At 35.7% G+C, this 26,282-nt stretch overlaps 2 protein-coding genes across 2 annotated transcripts in view; one reads left to right on the top strand and one right to left on the bottom strand.

Annotated features, from left to right (window-relative positions):
- Positions 1-6,079, bottom strand: part of LOC144440185 (uncharacterized) — a 22,284-nt gene extending 16,205 nt beyond the window's left edge. The window contains exons 1-4 of the mRNA XM_078129477.1: positions 5,944-6,079; positions 3,173-3,311; positions 2,309-2,476; positions 629-775 (exon numbers count right to left, since the gene is read on the bottom strand). Coding sequence (XP_077985603.1) covers positions 629-775; positions 2,309-2,476; positions 3,173-3,302 — 445 coding nt within the window. The 5' untranslated portion in view covers positions 3,303-3,311; positions 5,944-6,079. The remainder of the gene's footprint in view (positions 1-628; positions 776-2,308; positions 2,477-3,172; positions 3,312-5,943) is intronic.
- Positions 6,080-8,805: 2,726 nt separating this feature from the next.
- LOC144439934 (NXPE family member 3-like) lies at positions 8,806-20,204 on the top strand. Its single transcript, XM_078129166.1, has 5 exons — positions 8,806-8,902; positions 12,363-12,763; positions 16,739-17,287; positions 17,694-17,746; positions 19,222-20,204. The coding sequence occupies exons 1-5, from the start codon at positions 8,813-8,815 to the stop codon at positions 19,956-19,958; spliced, it is 1,830 nt and encodes a 609-aa protein (XP_077985292.1). The 5' UTR covers positions 8,806-8,812; the 3' UTR covers positions 19,959-20,204.
- The last annotated feature ends 6,078 nt before the right edge of the window (positions 20,205-26,282 follow it).

The raw sequence follows: 26,282 nt of genomic DNA, 5'->3' as shown, positions 1-26,282 counted from the left end.
ACACCTACAAACTGATGGATGTTGGTAACATGGTGTAACAAAATTTATTTTCACAAAGTATCAGATACAAATAGAGGGATGTCTTTAGTATGTAAGGATTAATGTTCTAGTACTATCCCAGTTATTCAGAGTGACGGTGGTGGTGATGGTTTATAAATTTACAGTTATTTATAAATATAGTAAGAAGAATGACTATATAGTATCTTCATTACCTTCACAAAGTTATACAATTAGTGTTTTGGAATACAGTTGCTTGGAGTAATTGTGATAGCCCTCAACAAATAAAGCAAACACAACAAATGTATGTATTCATTGCCTTCTTAAGAACATAGAATTAGAACATCGTCAGCTTCTGGGGGGGGGGGGGTGCTCATTTAAATTTCAAATTACTTTGTCACTCTCAAAGTTTGAGAAACTTGGGCAAAGAAGTAAATGTTATTATTTAAAGAAATAAAATGCTAATACAACCATTTCCCTGTATTTTGATGTAAAGTAGATTTATTACATGTATAATTTAATGATTTATTGATATGAGCAAAACCAAAACTAGATGAATGGATGTTTTAGTTTTACATAATACAATTAATAATTCACTCAAAAATCAATAATTTAATGAGATTTCACTTACAGCATGTACTACATTGACTACCTTCTCCAGGTTTTAGACCAAGCAATGCCAACTCAGCATCAAGTTTGTTCATGGTTGTATTAAACATTGCTGGATCTGAGAAATCAAATCTCATTTCCTTTCCAGCAATAAGACCAATCCAACCGTCTGTAAACAAACAAATGATCATTATAAACGACCACATTTCTAGCTAATTTGAACTGTAGTTCTGTATAGTCTGATATTTGGTTTGGATATTCTTTTTGACAGCTGTATAAATTAGAAATGATTTAGTGTGAGATGGAACGATTAATTTAACAAACATTTTTTTTTCAAAGTTATCAAAGTCTTGCAAACCTGAATGTACATGTACTCAGCAGGTCAGTTATTTTAATTACAGAGTGTATCAAGAATGTCTTATGGATCACAAGCATCCTAAATCATAAAACGTAAGCATAGCAACGATGAGTATTTCCAAAATAACAACATAAATGAGGAAGTAATTTAGTCTAAATCCAACAAGAATATGCTGAACTTCCCACTGATGAAAAGTGGAATAAGTGGCAAGTAGCAATCATGAAATTGGCAAATGCATCAGCAAACTGAATAAGCCACCTCTACAGTAAAACATTTGATCAAAATAAGTTATGTTAAAATGCTACTATGATTCAAAATAATTCATGTGTTGACATGTATTATGAATTTAATAGTGTTTAATAGGGATAAATAAAATGATGGTGATGATGACAGGTTGTAATGATGGTGATGGTGATGGTGATGGCGATGGTGATGATGATGATGATGATGATCAGGTGGTGGTGGTGGTGATGATGATGATGATGATGATGATGATGATGGGTGGTGGTGGTGGTGGTGGTGGTGGTGATGATGATGGTGGTGTTGATGGTGGTGATGATGATGATGATGATGAGGTGGTGGTGGTGATGATAGTGATGATGATGACGATAATGATGGTGCATGATGGTGATGGTGATGTGGTTGTGATGGTGGTGGTGGGGGATGAATGGTGTCTTTAGACAATACTTCACAAGTTTTTGAGTGATTTGTTTTTGACCTAGAAGATGGAGGTCAAGTTCAAAGAGTATAACAAGTAAGCTCAACTGTGATAATATGGGTGAAGACACTAGAATGATGCCTTTGAGTAATCAACTTCTTGTGTTATGGTAGAAAGAAAACTTTTGGATCCTGAAAATGTTGTTCAAGGTCAACGGTCAATGTATCACTAGAAAACTTGTTATTAATAATAATTAATATTGGGTGGTGTCTGTCCTTTGTAGATATGAGACAAATTGTGGATTTTAAGGATAAATGTGGTCGCCATTTTTTTTCATGACGGTCAAATGGCACAAAATCAAATAACATGCATATGTACACTATAGTGATTGACATCTGTGCCATATTTGTTTTAAATTGACTCAAGGGTGTTAAAGATTTGGTTGTCCAAAGACGGGTGGATGCACATACATGGGTCGTTCCTTATACTGCAGTTTAAGGTATTTCCAATATTACCAATATTATTTAAATTGTCATGGATACTATAGGAATGGCTTACATGCTTCTGTCTCTATGCACACGTACTCTTTATTTTCGGTAGTAAATAGACAAGAAGTTGATATGTGTTGCTCTAATAATTTCTAAAACCATAATTATTTGTCAAAGTCAAATAACTTAAGAACTTACCGAATACCACATTCTTTTCCAGCTTTAAAGGTATGATAGTTTTTCTTGTCTCGTCAGCATAGTTTGTTTCTTTTTTGCAATTATGGGATTCCTTGAAGGCCCTTGTGACACATAACAGAACAACACCAGCTGCTTCAATGGCATTTGCAGTGACTTCATTGATGTTACCTGAGAATAATCAAATACAACCAAATTAGTTTGTTGAGACTGTTACATATTATCTGATGTATAAGCATACAGTTTGATGTAAAGTTGACTAGTTTACCTACAAAAATGTGGTGACAGAAGACCTGGTTAAGCTGAGTCTTATTTATCGCTGATCCATCCTCACAAGTTAAGTATAATTCAAAAATCCCTCCTGCACCTTTCAGGTCTTAAATACAATGTATATAAAAATATCATTTGCAATCTTTTTTTGAATTTATAAATTCAATTACTATATATAATCAAATTTCGGAAAAATTACAACGAAGCTATGGACAATGTTTGATTCGCAGATGACCAAAGACTATGTGTAGAAATACACTACATACTAGTGCAAGTTATTTTGACTGCTAATATTTTACCAATGCCAATTACTTATTTTTCTGGGGGGGGGGGGGTAATTTTACAAGATGCAATTCAAGCTATACACTCAAAATCTGGAGACAAAAGTGTGATGATTTCATAAATATATCCTATAACTTAAATAGGGCAATATAAGATATCATAAATACATCCTGCAGGTTAGATGGAAATATGTGATGATATAACTATATCGTATATACAGACAGACACAATAAAGACAATCATGCACTCATTAAATTAAAAGGAAGAATATTATAGTAACCAAATTCTAACTTAATATATATATAATACTCTTACCTCTCATATCATTTAGATCCATCCATGTCTTGTATCCTCTGTGGTCAAGTTCATTTTTGATACGTTTGGCCATCGTCTGGTGTTGCCAGTTGTAACAAATCATCACGTGATCTTGTTCCTTACTTGCCATCTTCAGTTCCTACAACCAGGAGAGGTCATTCATGATAAAAGAATGGGTTTGATTGCTACATAGTTCCTGAATATTGGGTAAGAGGTCGGCCATTTTAATAAGCTGGGGTATGCTGGGAAAAGGCATCTTGAAATTGAGGAAAAGATGCCTTAAAGTGGGGAGGGGGGGGGGGGGTAAAACGCATCTTATTACAGATGGTGTCATTTGGACACTGCACTTTGGCTTTAGTTTTGTTTTGGTTATGGGAGCTAGTTTGGTTAAGATAAAATCTAATTTTAATATCAAAATACATAACCTCCCCTCACACCTCCAAGCTCGATATTTTTCATGGGGAGATGTAATGTGGATGTCATTGAGCATTAATATACAAATAAGTTACTTCATCCATTTTGGAAGGGAGGTAAATTGTCAATGAACTGTATCTTAAGTGTTACGATTGAAAACAGCCCTGCATATGCATATCATATTTCTTCAAAGGTGAACATCAAGATCGAATGTGCTTTTTGACTTAACACCAACGTTTAACTTTATGACACCAAATCTCACCACAAGTCTCGGTTCAAACACTGTCGTCAGTAACATTCTTAGTGGATTCAAATTAATAAACCGAACAAGGAGTGTTTATAATGCCGTCGTTCTACATGAATATCACAATGTAGTGCTAACGTCAAGTAAAAATTGTGTGTTTCCGTCCATAGTTTAAGCCTCCTATTCTAAACATTTCAAAAAAAAAATCTTTGCCTTTTTTGACCGTCTTCTTCTTTTCCCAACAAGGTATTCTGACCGACATTTGTTTGTTTTTGGTCGAAGCATTATTTTTTTAAAAAAATTAAAAAGATAAAATAAAATAAAGTTCCAACCTACCTACCTATCCTATTTTCTGAGGCCATGTTATCGGAAACACGCAATTGTTTTGTTTTCGCCAAAGCCTTGAATGCATTACACCTCGATAAGACACCTTGTGGCAACCCTATATGCTAACAATATGGCGTCCTCGAGTAGTTGCTCTAACCACAGGTAACTTTGAGATCGAGCCACGTACACACGGTTTACAGGGCCGTAGCCTGACCAATATTGTCGGAGGTGGGGGTGGAGGGCAGAACGGTGTCCTGGTGCAATCATGCATTTAAAATTTAGAAAGGTGGCTAGTTTACGTACATTTGCATGCAATTTACATAAAATTTATTTAGCATACGCAATTAAATATCATATGCAAGGCCAGAATTTTTTTTTAAAAAAGCTGGTCAACGGGCAACCTAACCCATCAAATTGGGTAGGTAGGTCGATTTCATTTTTTCACATTCCTTGACAAGCATAAAACAAACCATGTATAATGATAGCAAAATATTTCAGGTCGAGTTTAGATAGAACTTATTCAGTCATCTTGATACTATCTCTTGCAATTTGTCTGCATAACTACAATTAGGAAATGTACACAATTTACGGTTAAACAAATGTTAAAGTAGCTTCTTTCACCCTCTCTTCCCAAAACGTGTTAAACCCCGTCAAATGAAACTCAAGCATTATTTTAGCCACCCCTTTTTTCACCTACACTACAGTGGAGATATAAAATCATATGGTACAACGAAGCATTACATGTAAAATGATAGTGATAGCCAACTACGACAACTACTCCGGACGAGATTACTTTACACAGGAATCAGTGTACAATTACTTTGATTTTAGTGAACCATCACTTTAAATCGCACATGCTAGGAATCGTCACGTAAATAACGATTTTAATAACATCGCTATGTATTCAAAAAGCAGCCTTTTTTCTTGCTTTTTTCCTTAAAATCTCGATCGGGGACTCCCCCCCCCCCCTTAGCAGGCTCTGCGGTACTGGTTTAATATAATGTCTCCGACTTGTCCTGGCTGCAGACGTGGTGGATGGGACAATGCCAGAATTGAGTTCTGATTTACTTTGTCTGCAAGCAAGACTAACGTTCACAAGTTCAGGTTTATTTAATAATGATCTACAGTATTCTTTACCTCGAATGTGATTTGACTAATATTCAGAAAACTACAACATTTGAATCTTTACGGTGACTAGTAGGTGTGGTTGTCATTTTCTAAAACATATTAAACACATTATAATCACGTCTCCCCTTAGTCTATCAGCTAGCCCTCGGATGTTCTTTTCCGATAAAATACGACACACAGCCGAACAACGTAACGCTATCGAGGATGGAACATCCGAGTGTTCGGGCAAGCCCTCACATGCGAACTTCGTTCGCTTATAGTTATAGCATCGAAAGAAAGCCCGAACGTCTAGCAGCAAGACTAGTCTCCCCTTGGCTTGAACTGAGAATACCGTCAACAAGCTATTGGTAATATAAATTTGGCTTGTCTTTGTGTGATATAATGTAATAGTCACCACATCGGCAAGGCTTGGAATGTCATGGGGTCAGTCTGTAAAGGGCACACAGATTTCATGGTTTGTCGTCTTCTGTCATTATGTGTCGAAACTCAAAACGTGTTCAGAGTCAAATATGTATATTAGAAAGATGGCACGAAATTAGTAAATGTTTTAGCATCAAATTACAGCAACGTCAATGGTCTATTCTCGTCATTCCCTTAATACCAGACTACAACATTTGAAAGTATGTATTAAACACTATACTAGTAGATTGGTACTCACCTTATAGCCGTTGACTGTCGTTTGTAATCAAAGTCTGCAAACTAACCCGGACTGTACCCACCTAGCCTGGACATCGTTGCCACACAGAGGAAAGTATACGTACGCTACTTCTCCGAAGTAAGTAAATGTACCTGTAACGACGAGGCGTTGTCACGCATTATGGCTTTGTATGTATGCCTTTTTCTGCCGAACATGAACAAAGCAGTATTGTTATATTTTAAGACTTCGAGGTAAACAACTCGTGTATTGAATACTAAGAAAGCAGATTAGACTGATGACCTATTTACAGACCACTTAGATATCCTTCAAAATTCAACCACCTTAAACTTGTACAAATTTATGTCTTTACACGTGACTCAAATGTATACAAACCAGGGCAAAACTTACAGCTGTGATCGGACACACTGAACAGTTTTAACCAAAATTATATTTTAGATGATAAGCGAAGCGGCTGTCGTCTGCTAGATTGTTTGATTTATTAGGAAAGTGAAATAGTCATACAGGTATTGGAATGTATATCATGTGACATGTACACGATGAGTTTTCACGAGATAAATTCGGTGCATAATATTATTGAGTTAACGCTATGTTAGTATACCATACTAGAAGGTGACTTGGATGGCTAGAGTAGACACATAACGGTATATATACTAATTAATTAGTTAATCAATTAATTAATTATGCGTTATTTACTTGGTAATTAATGTATACCAGTTAACAGTTATGCCACTGTGTGAAACACTCATCGTCGATATAATACACTAATACAGTGTTGTCTTTGCACACACAAAAAAACACCAAAAATCCCACGTTGTTTTTTACATGTTAGTGTTCACATAGCAACCAAGTAAATTTATAACTTTTACAGTAGCCGTCTCTCCTATTTCGAACACAGTTTTACGTCCTAAGAGGTCAAAAGGTCATCTAAGGCCACCATTTATTCATAGCACCACAGACTGAACTATACAAAGACTGTCCTGGGTCTTTTCAGCTCATAAGTGTTGTCTTTCATATTTAAATCAGTTGGTGTTGACACCAGACATAGCCACTAGGTATAAACTACTTTCCCCTTATTGTCGAGAATCAATTCACTCCCAGACCAGACATTCAGTTCGTGGATACTTTTATAGACAAAAAAAAATCAACGATCTGAAAATAAAAAAAATAAATAGATTAGTTGACATAACATTCCAAGTATTTGAAGCCTGCCCCACTAATATAATACAATAACACAGAATTCTTTTTAGTCTCGGACAATAATTCTGTTTACGATATGACAGAAGGTCATTTCAGGGTTAATTTTATTCATAGTAGTACAGTCACAACAAATACAACAGTACTTAGGTAATAACAGAGTCACAAGTTGTTAGGATGACCTGCTTGGAATCTGTAGAATGCAGGTTTATGCTTCACCGCTACTATTTGTTTCTAAATGACTAAATAAAATCCTTGGCTAAGATTTGTAAATTTATAGAGACCCTATATGGAGATTCCATCACGACCGGAAAACAATATTTTTAATTCAGAGTGAAATTGACCACTAGTTATAAGGTATCTAACTACAGTATGTCCTACATACTGAGAGAATCTAGTCAGAACACGAGTGGATTAATTAGAACACAATAATACATGTATCAATAAGGACACCAGCACTATCACTCACACTGTGTCATCCTGTAACAGACAAACACGTCAGACTGAGAGATAGTACTTACGCCTAACAAATTGTTTGGTTCTGGTTACCCGACCCCACCTAGTTTTTTCACGCCGACCCTAACTTTTTTTTTTACGTATTAGAGCATCAATTGTATGCATAGCTGTAAAATAAACTGAAGATTATATGTTGTAGTACACAAAGACCCTCGACTAAACTCCGATCAGTACTCTCTGTACGAACTTGTGAATAATTTAAATCAAACATGTTAATCTAAATTGCAAGTATTGCTCTAATATCTCTACATGTACACATTCACATCAACATTGCTATATGTATACTGCCACCAACGTCGTTGTATTACATACTGCCACCAACATCGCTACATCTATACTGCCACCAACGTCCTTGCATGTACATACTGTTACCAACATCTAATCGGTTCTTGTCATTACCATATGGAAGTTGTATTGCCCGTTTCATCAGAATCTATGCTGTAAGGTTTTTTTGAGATATCGTGTACAAAGATGGACACACGCGTGCGCGCGCACGCACACACACACACACACACACACACACACACACACACACACACACACACACACACACACATAACTAAAACATAACCTCTCCTTACCGAGGGTAAAAATGTAGCAAGCTCTTAAGGTATAGGATGGATACTTTGGTTTCTGCATGGATGTATCAAACAGAGCCAGTGAACGGTAACATGAAATGGACTGTACATGTCACAAGCTTAGGCATAAACATAGCTGATGAATTGACATCCGGGTATCCACAGATAAAGTATTTAAATCAGAAAGTGTCACTTTGAATAGACCATGTACAGTAGCAAAATTTCCTTTCCTGGTGACTGATTATCGGTGGAAAAACTTTACATTAGAAAGTGTTTGAAAATGTTTTTACGGGAATAGATATGATTCCGATATGATATTTCACGCACCTTCTTGTCGAAATCCGCAACGGCCTCTCAGTGATTTGTTAGCTAGTTCTTTATCAACTGTATAATCAGCTAATTCATCATTTTGAACCCTTTATACATCATTTATGTAAACACTCCAGTTCTAATACTATAAAGATTTATGGGATTATACTTACTCAAACTCTCTTATATGATCATATACTAGACTCGACAGCTGGTATATAGCTGCATAGAGTACATACAGACGTCATTTTGTATGTTACATGTACATCAATATGCTCTCCCTATCAAACCTGCGGTCTTTCAGATTCCTACTTTTCGTACAGGTTGTTGTGGTGGTGTTCATCGTGTTGCTGCGAGTTAAGGTAAGTCTACAATATTATGACTGATATAGGAACAGCACACTCATTTACAACCATTGATTCTCTTAATTTCATTAGTTTATCAATCGTGCTCATTTGAAATATTCTTGAACTATGTGGACAGGAGAGAACAAAGCAATCTGTGAAAAAGTTTCTATTCTAAATATAGCAACTTGTAGTGACGTACTAGATACTGATTTACTGACAGTCACAACAAATAGACCAGTTAAAGTATTCGTTTACCAGAAAAAAATATTTTCTAGACTGATTAATTGTGTCATGTTTGCACTATCAAAGAATATTTTTAAAAAACTGTTACTGGTAAACAGTTGTTCGGCAAGAACCAAATGGTAATTAAGCACAACGTTGGTGCGTTACTAAAAGACTTTCAAGTGAAATTATGATATATGTAGAGACGTATTGGCGTTTTACAAACCATAAATACGTTTGTAAGCCATCAACATTTAGAAATGAATGTAATTTTGAAGTTGGTTTTTGGATATTAATATCTATTTTGAAGATTTGTTGTTTTTCGCAACTCGATTGGAAAATAAAAACATGAACAGTGTTTCATTTTATGGAACTGTTACGGGCACATTTTATTCTTACAAAGAGAGATCAAAGAGAAGCGAAACAGACAACGTCTTTGTTAATATTCCATTATCGGGCAGTACGTGACACAATAAATCAATAACACATCGATGCAAATTACCCAGGAGATAATTACATCTCACTTATAAGTAATGGATACCGTCCAAGGATACATATTGACCGAACGGTAGCCAGTATCATGTCTGAGGACGTTATATATCTTCTACCAAACAATCCACGTACACATCTTTTTCTCGTAGACTAATTATAACCATTGATTGCTGCATACACCGTAAAATGTTTCTCTTTCAAATAGTGTTCGCCCATAGACAAATCATTGTTGGCTCATTTTCTCCGTTCAGTGTAAAAGTTGTGTTGTCTAAACCTCATAAGGCTTAACAAAAACTGTGTGGTTCCAATTACGCTCAAATTTAGAATATTTTTTTTCCATTTATTTTCATAAATAATATTTGTCATAAATCTGAGGGTTATGTCTTTATGTCATTTGCACGAAATCGTTTACCAGCCAGGGTGTTCATTTGTACAGCTGTTGCCACAAAGGTTTTCAATTTGAAAACCTCCATATCTATGCGAACTCACACTATCATCTTCTCTACTTTGCTTGACGAAGTCTAATAACACTACAAACATGTCTGTGTGATTTAGGATACAAACTGAATACTAATGAGATGACGTACGTCTAAAAACGACGAATCATATCATCTCTGGATAGATGAGTATTTGACATGGAAAGCCACAGCTGTCTTAATAGGTGGGCTGATAGTAGGATATTATGCCCAAACGATACTAGGTGACTATCAAACAGTATTATGTTATGCAACATCACATACTAACGATTGTGCGTAACAGCCGATGTAAGACAGCTGTTGCTTTCCATAATTTCACTTGGATGTCGTTAGTCGCCCCCATGCAACAGCATCTGCACGTTCTACATCACGAATGTGTCTTGATATAGATTCAATCAACATAATCAACCAAAACTCATCATCTTTTACCAGTTTATATTATACTGGCAAACTTGGGACACAAAATTATCTTTCTTAAAACTCCAGTGATATAAATGTATCTTGAATCAGTTAAAGAAAATCAAAGGTAACATAATCTGTACAAATTAAAAACCCTAGAATGGTTGTAACATTCTCAATAACCTTCCATTATAAATAGAAATTCTTGATTATTTTTGACACACACATGGTTAATTCATTTACACAACAAGTATTAAGGAGGTCCACAAGTTCCATTCTAACCATAGAATACAAACACAAATTGGAGTATTTATAGAATTATAGCGATGAATTCTAATGTAAAAATAGAAAAGATGTCACCATGTTACATATGTTGAGGGTGCCGGTAGTTTTAAAAACATACAGACATCAGTTTGTTAAAACAAGACGAGGTATATTGACCCCATTATTAAGGACCAGAGTAAATAGCTGCCTGCGCCATCTGCACGTGCCTAAATAATACTTTTTTAAGTGAAATAAGAGGATTTAGGTTTATATGGGATGAATAATAATAATATTTGGTGATCATATTATTTTTCCATTTGTTGGAGACATTAATCTACAACCATTCACAGAAAGTGTAGATAAGAATGTACGATTACTTCTAGTAGATTCGTGCAATTCTCAAAATGAACAAAACATATTTTTAAAAAAATGTAATTCCTCTCTTAACGTGAGATAACAAATCGGATTGAAAAAAAGAACAAACTGTAAACATTTTGAAAAATTGATAAAGCATTTCAGAATGTATGATGTATTTTCTGAATTTTTATATGTTGGTAATTTTATCCATTTTTGACGATTTCTAGCTTTTTAGGAAGTACTTAGACCCCTTTTCTTTTCTTTCCACATTTGAAGTCATTGCTATATATTCTACAACAGTGAAGTAGTGTAGTTGTAGTGTAGTGTAGTGTAGTGTAGTATAGTTAAGAGTAGTGTAGTGCAGTGCAATGTAGTGTAGTGCAGTGTTGTGCAGTGCAGTGCAGTATAGTTAAGAGTAGTGTAGTGTAGTGTAGTGCAGTGTAGTATAGTCAAGAGTAGTGTAGTGCAGTGTAATGTAGTGTTGTGTAGTGCAGTGCACTATAGTCAAGAGTAGTGTAGTGCAGTGTAATGTAGTGTAGTGTAGTGCAGTGTTGTGCAGTGCAGTGTAGTATAGTCAAGAGTAGTGTAGTGCAGTGTAATGTAGTGTAGTGTAGTGGTGTGTAGTGTAGTGCAGTGCAGTGCAGTGTAGTATAGCCAAGAGTAGTGCAATGTAATGTAATGTAGTGTAGTGTAGTGTAGTGCAGTGCAATGTAGTGCAGTGTAGTATAGTCAAGAGTAGTGTAGTGCAGTGTAGTATAGTCAAGAGTAGTGTAGTGCAGTATAGTATAGTGTAGTGTAGTGTAGTGTAGTATAGTCTAGAGTAGTGCAGTGTAGTGTAGTGTAGTATAGTCTAGAGTAGTATAATGTAGTGTAGTGTAGCGTAGCGTAGTGTAGTATAGTGTAGTATAGTCTAGAGTAGTATAATGTAGTGTAGTGTAGTGTAGTATAGTGTAGCATAGTCTAGAGTAGTATAGTGTGGTGTAGTGTAGCGTAGCGTAGTGTAGTATAGTGTAGTATAGTCTAGAGTAGTATAATGTAGTGTAGTGTAGTGTAGTATAGTCTAGAGTAGTATAATGTAGTGTAGTGTAGTGTAGCGTAGCGTAGTGTGGTATAGTGTAGTATAGTCTAGAGTAGTATAATGTAGTGTAGTGTAGTATAGTGTAGTTTAGAAAGGAGTTCTTTGGTAAAATATTGTATGTGTGAATACTTATGGCAAATTATTATCAGTGTCGTTAATACTTAATGTCCATGTTATTTTATTTCAGACTGTGTACAAACAAGAACGTGATACTATGGAAACCAGCTGTCGTTGTCCTAGTCTTCCAAATGCCAGAGATTCATCACTAAAGGCGGGAGAACGTAATGTTGACTCTGGCATCAGTAGACAACAAAAGATTTCCAGTGAAAACATCAAAGATGATATGTCATTTTATAGCGCCTACTCTGGATTTTCTCTCGGATGGCTTGGAATAGTTCACGAATTGGAGTGGGCTCATGAACATAGTATGATATCCGCATCAACAATTGAATCACATCGCCCTCTTAACATTATTACAGGAATGACTAATCAACAATTTGGGAATATCACTATTAGTAACCAAAACCCAGATAATCCCTTGGCTGTTAGTACTGGTAAAATGGGAATGACTTCCATTAAGACAACAAGGTATGTACGATATCAAGTTATGTGGCTAAGCGAATTGGGTAGAAACATGGATAGGCGAAATAGAGATGTACCTTTTACAGATTAGTAAAATAATTTTCCGGAATAAATAGAATTGTATATTGTAAGCAATTCGCAACATAGAGAATATGACAATGGGTGTGACAATTATAGCCAACTCCAATGTATATAAAACTGCGGCATGAATTACTGCAATATGGAACTTGCAAACCAGACTGAGCATGCTAAGAGGCAAAGGATTGGGGAATTATCTGTTATCGAACTTGTGTTATCTATCAGATCATCAGTGAAGGCAGAGAAGAGAAGTGGGTCAAGTATTGAACCCTTTTGGATTGAGGAATTGATACAGAGCTTTCCAGTTACACCCCTTGATCTGATAGACGTCCGTGAAAAAGATCTCTAACTGTGTGCAGGTGATGACTCCACTCTTTATGCACGTGTAAACTCTACAGGTCAAAGTGATGCTGTGGCTGCCAGCCTAAACAGATCTCTTAAGAGGTCTGGACCGATAGATAGAAGGTTACTTATGAACCAACCAAATATAAAGTTATTGTTATTTTAAGGAAGATATACTAATAAAAGATAAGGTTATTGTTACTTCAAGGAAAAGATACCCATCAAATATAAGGTTATTGTTATTTCAAGGAAGAGATACCCATCAAACATAAGGTTATTGGTATTTCAAGGAAAAGATACCCACGAAAAGTAAGGTTATTGTTATTTCAAGGAAGCGGTACCCATCAAATATAAGGTTATTGTTACTTCAAGGAAAAGATACCCATCAAATATAAGGCTATTGTTATTTCAAGGAAAAGATACCCACAAAATATAAGGTTATTGTTATTTCAAGGAAAAAATACCCACCAAATGTAAGGTTATTACTATTTCAAGGAAAAGAAACCCACGGGATATAAGGTCATTTTTATTTCTAGGAAAATATACCCATCAAATCCTGACCTATAATGTGTAGTTTCAAAACTTGCTGTAAGAGCTTAAGAACCTTGGTGCGACTATTGACAGCAAGTTAATATGCACAAAACATCTTGCCAAGTTGCATCTTGCATTCAGGAAAGTTGGATGTCGAAGGCAGATCCACTGTTTACCATGCACAAGTACGTAGTGTCATTGCATATACATCACTGAACTGGAGAAACGCCTCTCCAACCACCATTGGCCTATTGAATAACATTTAAAAGAATGCTCTTAATGACACTACTGCAAGTGTATAGCTATTCATTACAAACTTCATACATAGACAGCAGGTTACCACAGCCCTAGTTCTCTACAAAATGGACACAATGCTTTGTGCAAAAGACCTTCAAGGTATGTGTCTGCCCCTGCATCACGATCGTCATGCTAGTGTACCAATGTGTTCTCATTGTGTCAAAACCAGAGCCAGAACCCAGTTACTACGAAAAGGTTTTATCCATACTGCTATTAATGATTGGAGGGCCTACCCTATACTGCTGTTGGGGAAATGTTAGATGCTGTTGATAAGAGTTTAAGGCTCATGTGCATTCACTTTTACCTTATGCCCACATACTGATTTGTTTGCATGTCTGCGGACATAGTTGAGGAGAGTAGGGTATACTTGGCTTGGACATGGTGTCTGAACGTATGTACCTGCTGGGTATGGACGCCCCCGAAGTGCAGGTGAACGGCACATCCAACTAAGTTTAGTTGCTCTCGGTATGGTTTAGCTAATAGAACCTTGGCTACCAAACTTTGTATGTTGCATTTTAAACCATTTAATCTTTTATTGTTCAGTTTTATCCTTTTCATCTGTGTTTTCTATTTTCAATTACTCTGCTGGGCTGTAGTGATCCACTTGATTAGCAATCCGAACTTTCTTTTCCGTCTACATGTCACAGCCATTCTTCACATTTGTATGACATACATGAAAACAAAATTGCGTATCACACGATGATTGTAAATACGGATTTGACGTGTCTGTCAAATAAAGTAGAAAGACATATTTGTGATGGCTATAATGAATTGTTCAAACACACATGTGGCAACATCATACGGAGCTTATTTGATACACAATGTTCAGGTCAGAATAGTATCAATTAAGGATGAATGATGCCTATAATATGATGCACAAATAGCCCTAAGTTTGCACAGCACCACACACATAACTCTATTTTACGACGATTAGCCATTTCCCCCATGGATTTGCATTACTCTTATCAGTATGCCATGGTTGTAAAAAATAGTGAGAACTATAAAACGGATCGGGATGAACAGATGAGGACAATAGAATAAGCTCATGTGAAGTAATGAAATATCTAGTCTTTAGTAGTTAGCATAGTTAAAGTGTTTACTGGATATTTGAACATTCTAACTCTTGATCACTGTAACATGATTTCGTCACTGACTCGTTAGTGAGACAGCTGTTGATAATCATATGAATATAGATTTGATTCAAACATGGCGTGTATAACAGCAGAGCGCCCGCTACTACAGGACTGGGAGTCTTGAGTAACAAAATTGAATTTAGAATGACAGATTTTACGTACGATACTTTGAATATCGCATAAAGACCATTAGTTACTCAACATGGTTTTATGAAATAAAATGAATTATTATATACATAGACCCTCATATTCCCAGGGTGTGACGTCAAAGTATAGTAATATGAAATCGATACATTTCATATTACTATACTTTGACGTCACACTATAGTAATATGGTCGGAACTACTTTGAATTATTTGTAAACATCGTCAACCTGTACAGTTAGATGTTGTTGTTGTTGTTGTTGTTGTTGTTGTTGTTGTTGTTGTTGTTGTTTGAAAATATGGTTTCCTTGCTAGTCATGGTTTGCCGAACATCGACCATCATCATCATCAGTGTAAACAGTGAACAAATACACCTCTTTTGGACACATCACCTTTCGTACAGCCACTAACGTACGTAGACATGCTAACATCAACATCGTAAAAACTTCCAATTGTGATAGTTGCGCAACGCAGTGAAATCGTTTTCCGATAAAGTCAACAATTGATAGAATTTTTGAACGTCTTTTGACAATGTGTTTTTGAAAATTTCACAATGTTTTCGACATTTTAACTTGCCAGTACTAGTGTTGATGTTTTTAGCGTATGACTCTGAGCCAAATTCTATGCATAACCGGTGTAGTACTAGTAGGCATCTGTTCGTTAGTCAGTCTCTCGATATGTCTCATTTTTTCCGATGAAAGTGTCTATATTTTATCAAAGAATTAATCACTACTCTTGACAAACGTCCCGTCGTTGGCAAAATGTTCTCTACCTGAGAGTCTGTGGTGTAATTTTACTGATCTCAACATATACGTTAGTAGTAGTAGTAGTAGTAGTAGTAGTAGTAATAGCAGCGACGACAGCTGTCGCAATGGCGTCTACATTCTGAAAACTGAATGAACAGCTGAGCGCTGTAGCCCCATCACTTCGTAAAATTGATGCGCGTTCAGCGTAAGTTTCGGAATATTTTAGTTTAAAATTGTTGTCATAATAGAAAAAAAATAGTGGGTCTATGTATATAATAAATAAATAATCTCCTGGTATTTCTCATTAGTGCTACATCATCTCGGACTCATGCTTCCCCTATGTCTGTATCCCTCCGAGCCGATAGGCGAGGAGGGATACGGCCGACATGAGGGGAATCATTCGTCCTCGATGACGTAAGACTCATTCAGAATACCGGGAGATTATATATAAATATTACAGTTTTATTTTAATAATTACACACAAATCCAGAATGAATACCCATTTCTCCTTCATATACCAAAATTAACAGATGTGGTCACACTTTTAAACATTCAGGTAAATAAAATGCAATTAATCATTAAATTGGTAAACTTATCTTTGTTGAGTGTTAGTACTTTTAGGAAGGACACTTACTTTTAATCTACAAACGTTCTGTAACCCCTGTGTTGTAAATTTATATCATAATATGTTATCCCATTATTCTCTCTCAGGGCATACTTCTTTGAAGGGAAGTCTAAATTCAAAACAGGAGACTATATACATGTTGTCATCGAAGCTTTTGATGATAATGGCCGCCAACGACAACGAGGAGGGGACTTTTTTGAGCCTGTCATGTATAATACAAAACTGAAAAAGAGCACTGCTGGACGAGTTGTTGATTATGGTAATGGTACATACAGTGTGTACTTCTACGCTGCCTGGCAAGGCACTGCAGACTTTAATATCAGCTTGGCCTTTACACGAGAGGCCATCTTGTTCCTGAACCATGATATTTTATACGCTGAACCACAAGGTGTTTGGCAGGCAGAATTCAGCAATGGTAACATCTCTGAAATAAGGAACTGTTCAATATTAAGCGAAGGTACCTGGGAAGATGTATGTGAATATACCAATCCGGCAGCATTAGGAAAAACAGTGTTTACTTGTAAACGACCTGAGTACCTCGCTTGTGAAAACTTCATCAGTTTGTATCATGCAATCAGAAATATAGAAAAGGTAACAACACTGAGGTTACAAAATTCGACTAAGCTATTTGAAAGGTAAGGACCACGTTTTGCCATCATAAACGTATGCCCCGAAATCCCGTGATTCTGGTCTCTTAACATTTGCTTATTCCTATAGTTCTCAATGTGTTTTATTTGAAATTAAACCTGATTGATCGCCACGTCTGATGTAAGGACGCCTACATACATACATACATACATACGGACGGACGGACGGACAGACAGACAGACAGACAGACAGACGGATAGACAATCTGAATCACCTGAAGGAGCAAAAACAACACCATCTATTGCAAATTACACAATTTGCTATTTTGTCTTAGTTCATAATACGCCACTTTTCAATCCTAGAAGGAGATGTCTCATTGTTATATTTTGTACTTCCACAGTATGTTTCTCCTTGCAATATTTGTCATGATACTGCCATTTTCTTTTATTCTAGTGGGACATACAATGGTCTATTGGAGCAAGCTAAAATGAAAGCAACAATTAGTGGTAAGTGTTGTTGCAATGTTTGAACACATTTATGTACGGGTAGATTCTAATAGAACATAATACCACCACTAAGAGAGTATAGAGTTTTATTTTTGGCGCCAATGCGTTTTTATGTCTTACACCAAGTTCCTTGTCACGAATGACAAAAACATATACTGATAGGTTATCTGTACGTAAGGGATCCTACATGTTATCTGTGTGAATACAAATAAACAGTAAAAAAGACCTGTCTTGTGTTCCTAAGTCTCATCCGATATAGGTGTTGATTTTGTTTGCAGTGTATCATTTTATATATGTGCGCACTATCAGTATCATACTGTCTTTGTGTAATTCGTAACTCAAAACGTTGTGCCAGACAGAAAAAAAAACCACGATGCCGCCAAATTGAAATTCTGGTTTTTGGTAGTAACATGTCACACTTGCCTGGTAATGTAGACAGTATATGACACTTATTGCCTGGTAATGGAGACAATATATCACAGCTATTGCAGGTTGTTTTCAAGTGGCTATTTCTCGAGCCAAACATATGTTAAAGTGGTTTAGTCGAAGATATACTCAGTTTTCAAACGTTGACGTATATTATTCAATACGGTTTATTAATCTGACGTATACGTATGTTTGAACAGGTGCTGTACATTATTGAACAATTATATAAGTGAGTCTGTACCGTTGCTGTACATGTTTTAACAAGTGTAGTTTATAGTTAGACATTTGGCAATTTTCAGTAATTGCAAGTCGGGTGGGCTGGATGAATTGGAGGTGGGTCATCTTTATACACACTAAAGATACATTGTTTTGTGACTCATTACCAAAACAAATTTACTTTTGTTTCGTTTCCGTAGTTATCTTTCTGGGGTAACAAAACAAAATAACAACTATTCTGCAATGAATTTGTGGCCGTCACGATAGCTTAAGGTTAAGAGTATGTGTATTACCGATTACTGTAACAACAGTCCCTATTGCAATCTGCATCATTGACCAACGAGACCTTTTGAATTAACAAGTATGAGATTAAAGTGTTTAGGTAAATATCGCCTTGGGGATAAATTTCATGAAAGTTCTTAATACCATCACAATGTTTGTCAAATGTAATTAATAATGTTATGATTTAGAGGTCACACGATTATTGTCATTGAAGTCGTAAATGGTTTAATTTTGATATCACTTGGAATTCTATTTGTTTTTTTTTTTAAATGTATAGGGATTCAAGATCATTCTTTTATTGGATCTTAGAAAGTTTTTCTTGAACTAAGACCAATCAAACGAGTATTTTTTATTTCTAATCATCTTTATTCAAAGTTATATTATAATGCTGTTAATTACGTTCACACAAACATACATAACATTTTATCATCATCATCAACACACACACACACACACACACACACGTTTGTGCGTGTGTGCGTGTGTGTGTGTGTGTACTTCTGAAATCAAGTGTATTCGATACATATGTTTGTGTCTCTGTATTTTTGCAGGTCCAATGATTCAACCGAAACGACTACCGTGTGGACCTGATATACCTGTACCACTATCAGATGGATACTGGGCTGATAATCTGACCTTTGTTCCAATGATGTGTCGTAGTCAACAATGGAGTGATGAAGACGTCAAAACTTGTCTGTCAAATAAAAAGATATACATATCAGGGGGTTCAACAATGCGACAAGTTAGGATCAGTTTTCTTCGTGACTTCCATGTATCTCGTTATTTGGTTATCGATTATCAGTTTGTTGCTTTAAGACTTGGCCCCTTTGATCAGATTGCCACAGACTTACTTTTCGAAAGAGATTTTATTGAAGGAATACGCTACGGAGAATGTAGCAAGAAAAATGTCATATTCATCGTAAACTTCAGCTTTCATTTCGTAACCTGGACGACAAGTGCATATCTAGAGAGACTCTTCCATGTGAAATTAGCCATTGTTAGATTTCTTAATCGCTGTCCAGGGTCAATGGTACTGATTCGGTTATCCAACCCACGAGAGAACGATCAGATCAATCAACGGGTTCACAGTAGTGACTGGATCCTGTATGATCAAAACAGAATGATACGCCGAGTATTTGCTGGTATTGGAGTTAGGTTTATTGATGTATGGGATATGGTTTTGTCTCATCATGAACCCAATGTAGTTCATATGCCAATGTATATTATCAAGCAACAAGTAGAAATGATGTTATCATACATTTGTCCAGAAATAATTAATCATGGTTAATAATAACACAAATTGATTAAGGATATATGGAATACATGGAATGTCCGTTTGGGATCAATTTATCTGAAACACGATATATACCATTGGAAATCATTGTAAAGGTTTACAATTTTAAATTGAATTTTACACATGTCACGTGTACACATTCTTTGGTGTCCAGTTTAAATGTGTGCACCCATTCGGCAACATTACCAAAGCAAACTATTAATTGAGAATGCCACTGTTTAGGGCTGTTGTGATTATTATGGCTAGAATAATTATTTACTACTACTACTACTACTACTACTACTACTACTACTACTACTACTACTACTACTACTACTACTACAACTACTACTACTACTACAACTACTATTATTATTATTACTACTACTACTACTACTACTACTACTACTACTACTACTACTACTACTACTACTACTACGACTATTATTATTATTATTATTATTATTATTATTATTATTATTATTATTATTACAAGTGGAGGGGTTTAAATAGTATATAATAATAAAGCATTGTGTGAGAGACAATTTAGAGGAATGGTGCCTGTTGGTCCTATTGTCAATAAAATACAAAATACATTTTCCTTAGGAGGCAACATTTTGGGGCAATTTATGGCAATTACGATTTGGCAAAGGACAAAGGGCCACATTTTAGACCAAGCAAAATCAAATATAATGCAAAGTGGACCCGTTTTAGACTCTTGAGTTCGAATAAACCCTGACCCCATTTTAGACCAAATGACTTGAAAACGAACCCAAAAGGTCGGCACATCAATGTACACTCAAATAAGGGAGTAGCCCCCCTCCCCCCCGATATTTGTCTGAACAGCTCGCATCATGACCAAGCAATACATTGTTCTGTTATGATTTATAATGTTGCCGATAACATTCCCTGAAAACAATATTTGCAATGAGTCTTACTATATTTGTAATTATTATTATTCCCAAATCGCTGACAGGTACAATTATATTGATTATACAGTGTTTCAAAGTTTACTGAAAAGATTATCGATTTTTTCCGACACCCTGCAGGCGCTCAGAGCTGTGCGAGTGTGATAAAATTGAGCCAGGTTTTTGAGCTATTGGTACTTATTTTATTGTTCACAATATATTTGTGTGCCGTTGTGGTGGAGTCGAATGATGTATCCATTCGTTGCAAAACTTGGCCTCAGATTTCTGTTTGCTATGAAGACAGGTGTACTTGATATTTAAGGATCATTTACAGAAATAATAGTTACCAACGCAACGTTAGATTTGTTTACGAATTACGTCGCTGTACCCATCATCAATGTCGCTTATCAGATGTCACACTAAATGATTGTGTTGCTTCCCATCAGAATATTTAACTGGAGGTAAGGGAAATTTTGATCGTAACATATTCAGTCATGAAATCATCAGGTTTCTGGCAATTTCCATGACTTGTTTAGAAAGATTACAGTTCAATAATATTTGGAAGCAACAGCATAAAGTTAGCGCTAAATATTACGTGATAACAATCAATCCCAGTCAACCAGATGCACATGGTGGTATGTTTGTGCCTCATGTGTATGGTACCGGACGGACTAGCCTGTCTGTCAGTGTCACATTTTGCTTCTTATCTTCAAGATGTTTTAAGAAAATGAAAATGGTCGTTGTCTGATCAACAGAATTTCTCTTCCACTGACGTTTAGACAACATTAGTTGTATTCTCATGTAAACGTTGTTGATCATGCATGATATGTCACACTGACCTCGTTTCCTTCGACGTCTTTATGAAACTAGGTCAAGGGTTAAATCCACCGAGAACGAACACTCTCGCTACATTGCTAGTCTTGTTTTGCCGTGTAATCATCAAATATTTTCCAGATAATTATGAATAAATTTTCTTATTTTACACTTTTGGGCTTTTTAGTTTTGTCTGATAACCAGCCACCTTGAATACTATGTACTCACTTTATTTCACTTTCTCTTGATTGGGTTCATTACCATCCACACAGTGACACGAAGCAGTTTCATTGTCTTTCAAAAACGTACCCGTCCCGTTCGTACTGAAGACTTACTGTACATGTGGCGTGGTGTATCGTCTACGACTATATTTGCCTTGTATTAGTTGTAAAATGAAATAAAATTTGAACATGCTGAACAGAACTTTGGCCAGGCATGTCTTATTTTTGTTTTATTTATTTATTTTTTGTTTTGACGTAACTGTACTGTGTTGTGTCTATATGAACCTGTGTTTGCCATGATCCAGGTAGACACAACAATGGCAACACTGAATTGCAACATCAGTACAGCGTTGTGTCTTTTTATGTTGATTTCGACAATGATTCATGCTATGCATCAAAAGAAAAGCGCACTATACTATGCTTCGGTGTTCTTTACACGACAAAAAACTAAAATACAGAATGCACCAAACAACAAAATACTAAAATATTTCATAAAAAGTGTCATACAAAAGAGAGAACAATTTTCAAAGGTTACACTCCGTAATGAACTTGAAAAAGGAAGGTTTTCAGGGTGTGTTTAAAAGATTCAATATAAGATTTAGGTAATAATGTGGGCCAAACCTGGTGAATGAATTCTAACAACACTAGTATATTATTTATTTATCTTAGAGTAACTGGTAGTTATAGGACAGGTACGAGATCATTTAGTGGATTCAACATGAGATTTTGAGGTAGACATCTGTTGCTTTGTTTGACACGAAGCACACCTGACAGGTAAATTTCTTTGAATATACTTTTTAACTGCCAACTTAATATATTCCTCCTGCCACTGTGACCGCCATGGACTCTGTGACTTCAACGGTTTGAATTGTTCACTCTTCCATTGATAATATCACCAATGAATTACTTCACTGCTTTTACATCACAAACCAGACTTTTACAGTCATTCGACTTCACCAGTAACTGGTATTGAATCATGTCACACTCAATTCTCGTCGAAATACTTGTAATGACGTCGGTGGTATTACCTTTTGTCTCGCTTTAACATTTTCCAAATTGAATGTCAAATAAATGCTGTCCTTCAAATTCACAGTGACAAAGAGAACATTTTCGTCCATTGATATGATGACTTTTATTCTGTAGTTCCTTTCTTGTATCCTTAATTGCATGGTGATTATATTTACCCAACTCAGTGGTGAAGCTATTGTACATGTCAATATTGCTGATGCCAATTGTGTGACGTACGTATACTGTACATACTACAGTGACCATTGTTGTGCATTATATAGAAGGCCGCCCTCTTGCGTCACAGTCAAATAGTAGGCATCATTTGAAGATACAGACAGTTCTGGCCTTAGACGATATATTAAGTGTATCTTCGCTGCGTTTTCCTCAATTGTATTACCTGTGTGGCAAAGGAATCGTGAGACTATTGTTACAACTGACAAAAAACAATCAAGTAAAGTGTTTTATAACATCATATTCACATAGCCCACATTGATTGGCCTATGATCTTACCACGTGCCATGGACTATTGACCCATCGTGACCTCAATCTGCATATAGAGCGCACTATTGGCGTACTAGTTTCCTTCTAAAGGTTAATCTTGACAAAGAACGGAAGTTTTATCGGGGATTTGCTTTGACTATAGAAAGAATGTGATGTGTTATAAAACACTTGTTGCTTGGCCTTATTAGGGCATTAGTAGAAGTCATATTACCCCTTGGCCTTATTAGGGCATTAGTAGAAGTCATATAACCCCTTGGCCTTATTAGGGCATTACTAGAAGTCATATTACCCCTTGGCCTTATTAGGACATTAGTAGAAGTCATATAACCCCTTGGCCTTATTAGGGCATTAGTAGAAGTCATATTACCCTTCGTTTTGTTATATAAAAACTATTACTCTCATCTTCAGCCTCAGGGAACTGGTTGATACATAATAGCCCTCGTGATAATAGATGTCTGCTAGTTCCCTCATAGTTAGCTAGGCAATAAGTGTATAATACAAACAAGTGAAAAATAATCTGTCTTTGTTTCCTTGATCTACGCTTATGTAACCATTTGCTGCACGTAGCAATGTTTGGAGCTAATAAATGGTTACATAAACGAAACCAAACAACGAATCGTTCAGTCTATTCAAAATGCTTATAAACATCAAAATACGCAATTTCAATAGTTTGGCATAGATGAAAGGCTTGCTGCTTACTCGTAATATACACACACAAACAAAACATACACAAACAGATTAACAAACACAAACAAACAAACAAACAAACAAACAAACAACACAAATGCACGTACACATAAGCGCTAATGTACACACATATTTATACGAAAAAAATGAACTAACCTAAACGTAAATTAATCAACATGAAATGGAAAATGTTGATAATTTAAATATGATTCGGTTATAATAGTACTGAAAGAGAAGTATGAGATATGTGCTTACTTTTTAGACTCCTTAAACATGTATCCTTTGATGAATGCTCGTCGGAAGACACTACTAAATGATATGCTAGATGCCATCACTTTACGGAAAATAAAGTACACCATTTGAGATGCGATTGAACTCTGATGTCGATGGAGTCGTCGACGATATCCACACTTGATACGCGGCAAAAATGACAACACTTTGCTCTTGAAGTTGTTTGGAGTTTTCGACATTTTGCATTCAGTCATCAGCAAGCTGTCCTAATGTAGGTTTGATGAGTTGTTTGTGATATTACGATATTTATACATGTCTACTTGTATTGTTACAGTACCTCTAGATCTGTCATGGCATTCAACTCATTGTCATTTAATAATTTAACAAAATGAAGATTTAAAAACACATATGACTAATTAACCTTGTTACTTTGTATTTGATTCTTGTCTTTTATCAAATGTAAAAACTGTTATTGAATTTATTGAATTGCACATTCAATTCATTCATATAACGTCAGTTTTTAAACTATCCCTGACTTGTTTCAAGGGTAACCAGTGTATCAAATCTCTCTCTCTCTCTCTCTCTCTCTCTCTCTCTCCCTCTCTCTCTCTCTCTCTCTCTCTCTCTCTCTCTCTCTCTCACTCTCTCTCATTCATTTTAGTTTATAAATATCAACAATCACTCAATAAATGGAACTGTTAGTCTCTTGAAGAACGTGCGATATTTATTTGCCACAATGTGTCATGAGCAATGTTATGATTAATCGAAGTCTAAGGTCAAAGCGTCACGAAATAAATACAACAGTTTGTCAATGAATACAAATTAAACATTACGGAAATAAGGTCAAACTAATAAAACGAAGGGAAAGACAATAAAAGGCTGCTGTTCATAACTATAATTCACTGTGTATGATTGTGAATAAAAACAACGATTACTACAACAATAAACATATATATTACTATGTATTATATTTCTATTGTAACACTAGCTTGGTCATACAACAATGAAATGAACTATAGTCAAGGCCATTTCAAAGGTTTTACATGAACGAGTCCAGACGTGATTTTTATTCAGAAAGTTTATGCTCGAAAATTGCTACATCGATAGCAAGCTAAGTGATACAACCCTCACAATATAGTTAACTCACTACGTGACATTTTTATTACCGCCACAAGATGTAGTGGGCAGTGTATCTATCTCTTTTCATGTTTTCTTTTTGGATTCCCAAGTATAGGTCAAAATGTCTCGGAATAATTACAAGAATTTATCAATGAATACAAATTAAAAATTATTTATATTAGGTCAAACTAATAGAACAAAGAGAACGAGAGTAATTGGCTATCAATAATTCGTGACTGTAATTCACTGTGTATGATTCAATAAAAATCCCATGTATTTGACATTCGGTATTTTGCCCGATATCACCTCTTTGTTCGTTAGTACCGCGGTGTATTATTCACACATAGAGGCATGACCCGAAAGAAGACAGATATAATGTGGAATATATTACGTTTTGTCACGTATACATTTTATCTATGTTAACAGATATCTCGGTGTAATTATTCATGACGTCACAGGTTAGTAATTATTCATGAAGTCACAGGTTAGATTGTACAAGTACGTATCTGAATCTATGTACTAAAATATTTCAAACTTATCGCGTTTATACAATGAATAAATACTGTCTTGATATTTCTAATTCCCATTCCTAAGACGTCAGCTCGGAATCATGTTGCCCATATAGATGTATCTTATTCTCTAAACACTCGTCCTCGACGAGTCGCTGTTTCTAAATATCGGGAGACTGTGTGAGGTATCACGTGACCAATATAGTTATGTGATACCTGACATACACACTAAGTGATAAAAACATGTTTCAAAAACCAAAACACCCTAGAGCGTAATGAGACATCTATTGAAATCAGTCGCGGTTGAATTGTCTGCTGCATAGGCTGTCATCTCGAACTATA

Source organism: Glandiceps talaboti, chromosome 9, assembly GCF_964340395.1.
Source record: "Glandiceps talaboti chromosome 9, keGlaTala1.1, whole genome shotgun sequence".
Classification (NCBI taxonomy): domain Eukaryota; kingdom Metazoa; phylum Hemichordata; class Enteropneusta; family Spengelidae; genus Glandiceps; species Glandiceps talaboti.
This window is presented reverse-complemented; position numbering and strand designations above follow the sequence as displayed.

Bases quoted from the DNA above. Each gene is read 5' to 3' on its own strand.
- LOC144439934 (XM_078129166.1), top strand. From the start codon at position 8,813: ATGCTCTCCCTATCAAACCTGCGGTCTTTCAGATTCCTACTTTTCGTA. The intron at 8,903-12,362 runs GTAAGTCTACAA...ATTTTATTTCAG, and splicing joins TCGTGTTGCTGCGAGTTAAG to ACTGTGTACAAACAAGAACG. The intron at 17,288-17,693 runs GTAAGGACCACG...CTTTTATTCTAG, and splicing joins TCGACTAAGCTATTTGAAAG to TGGGACATACAATGGTCTAT.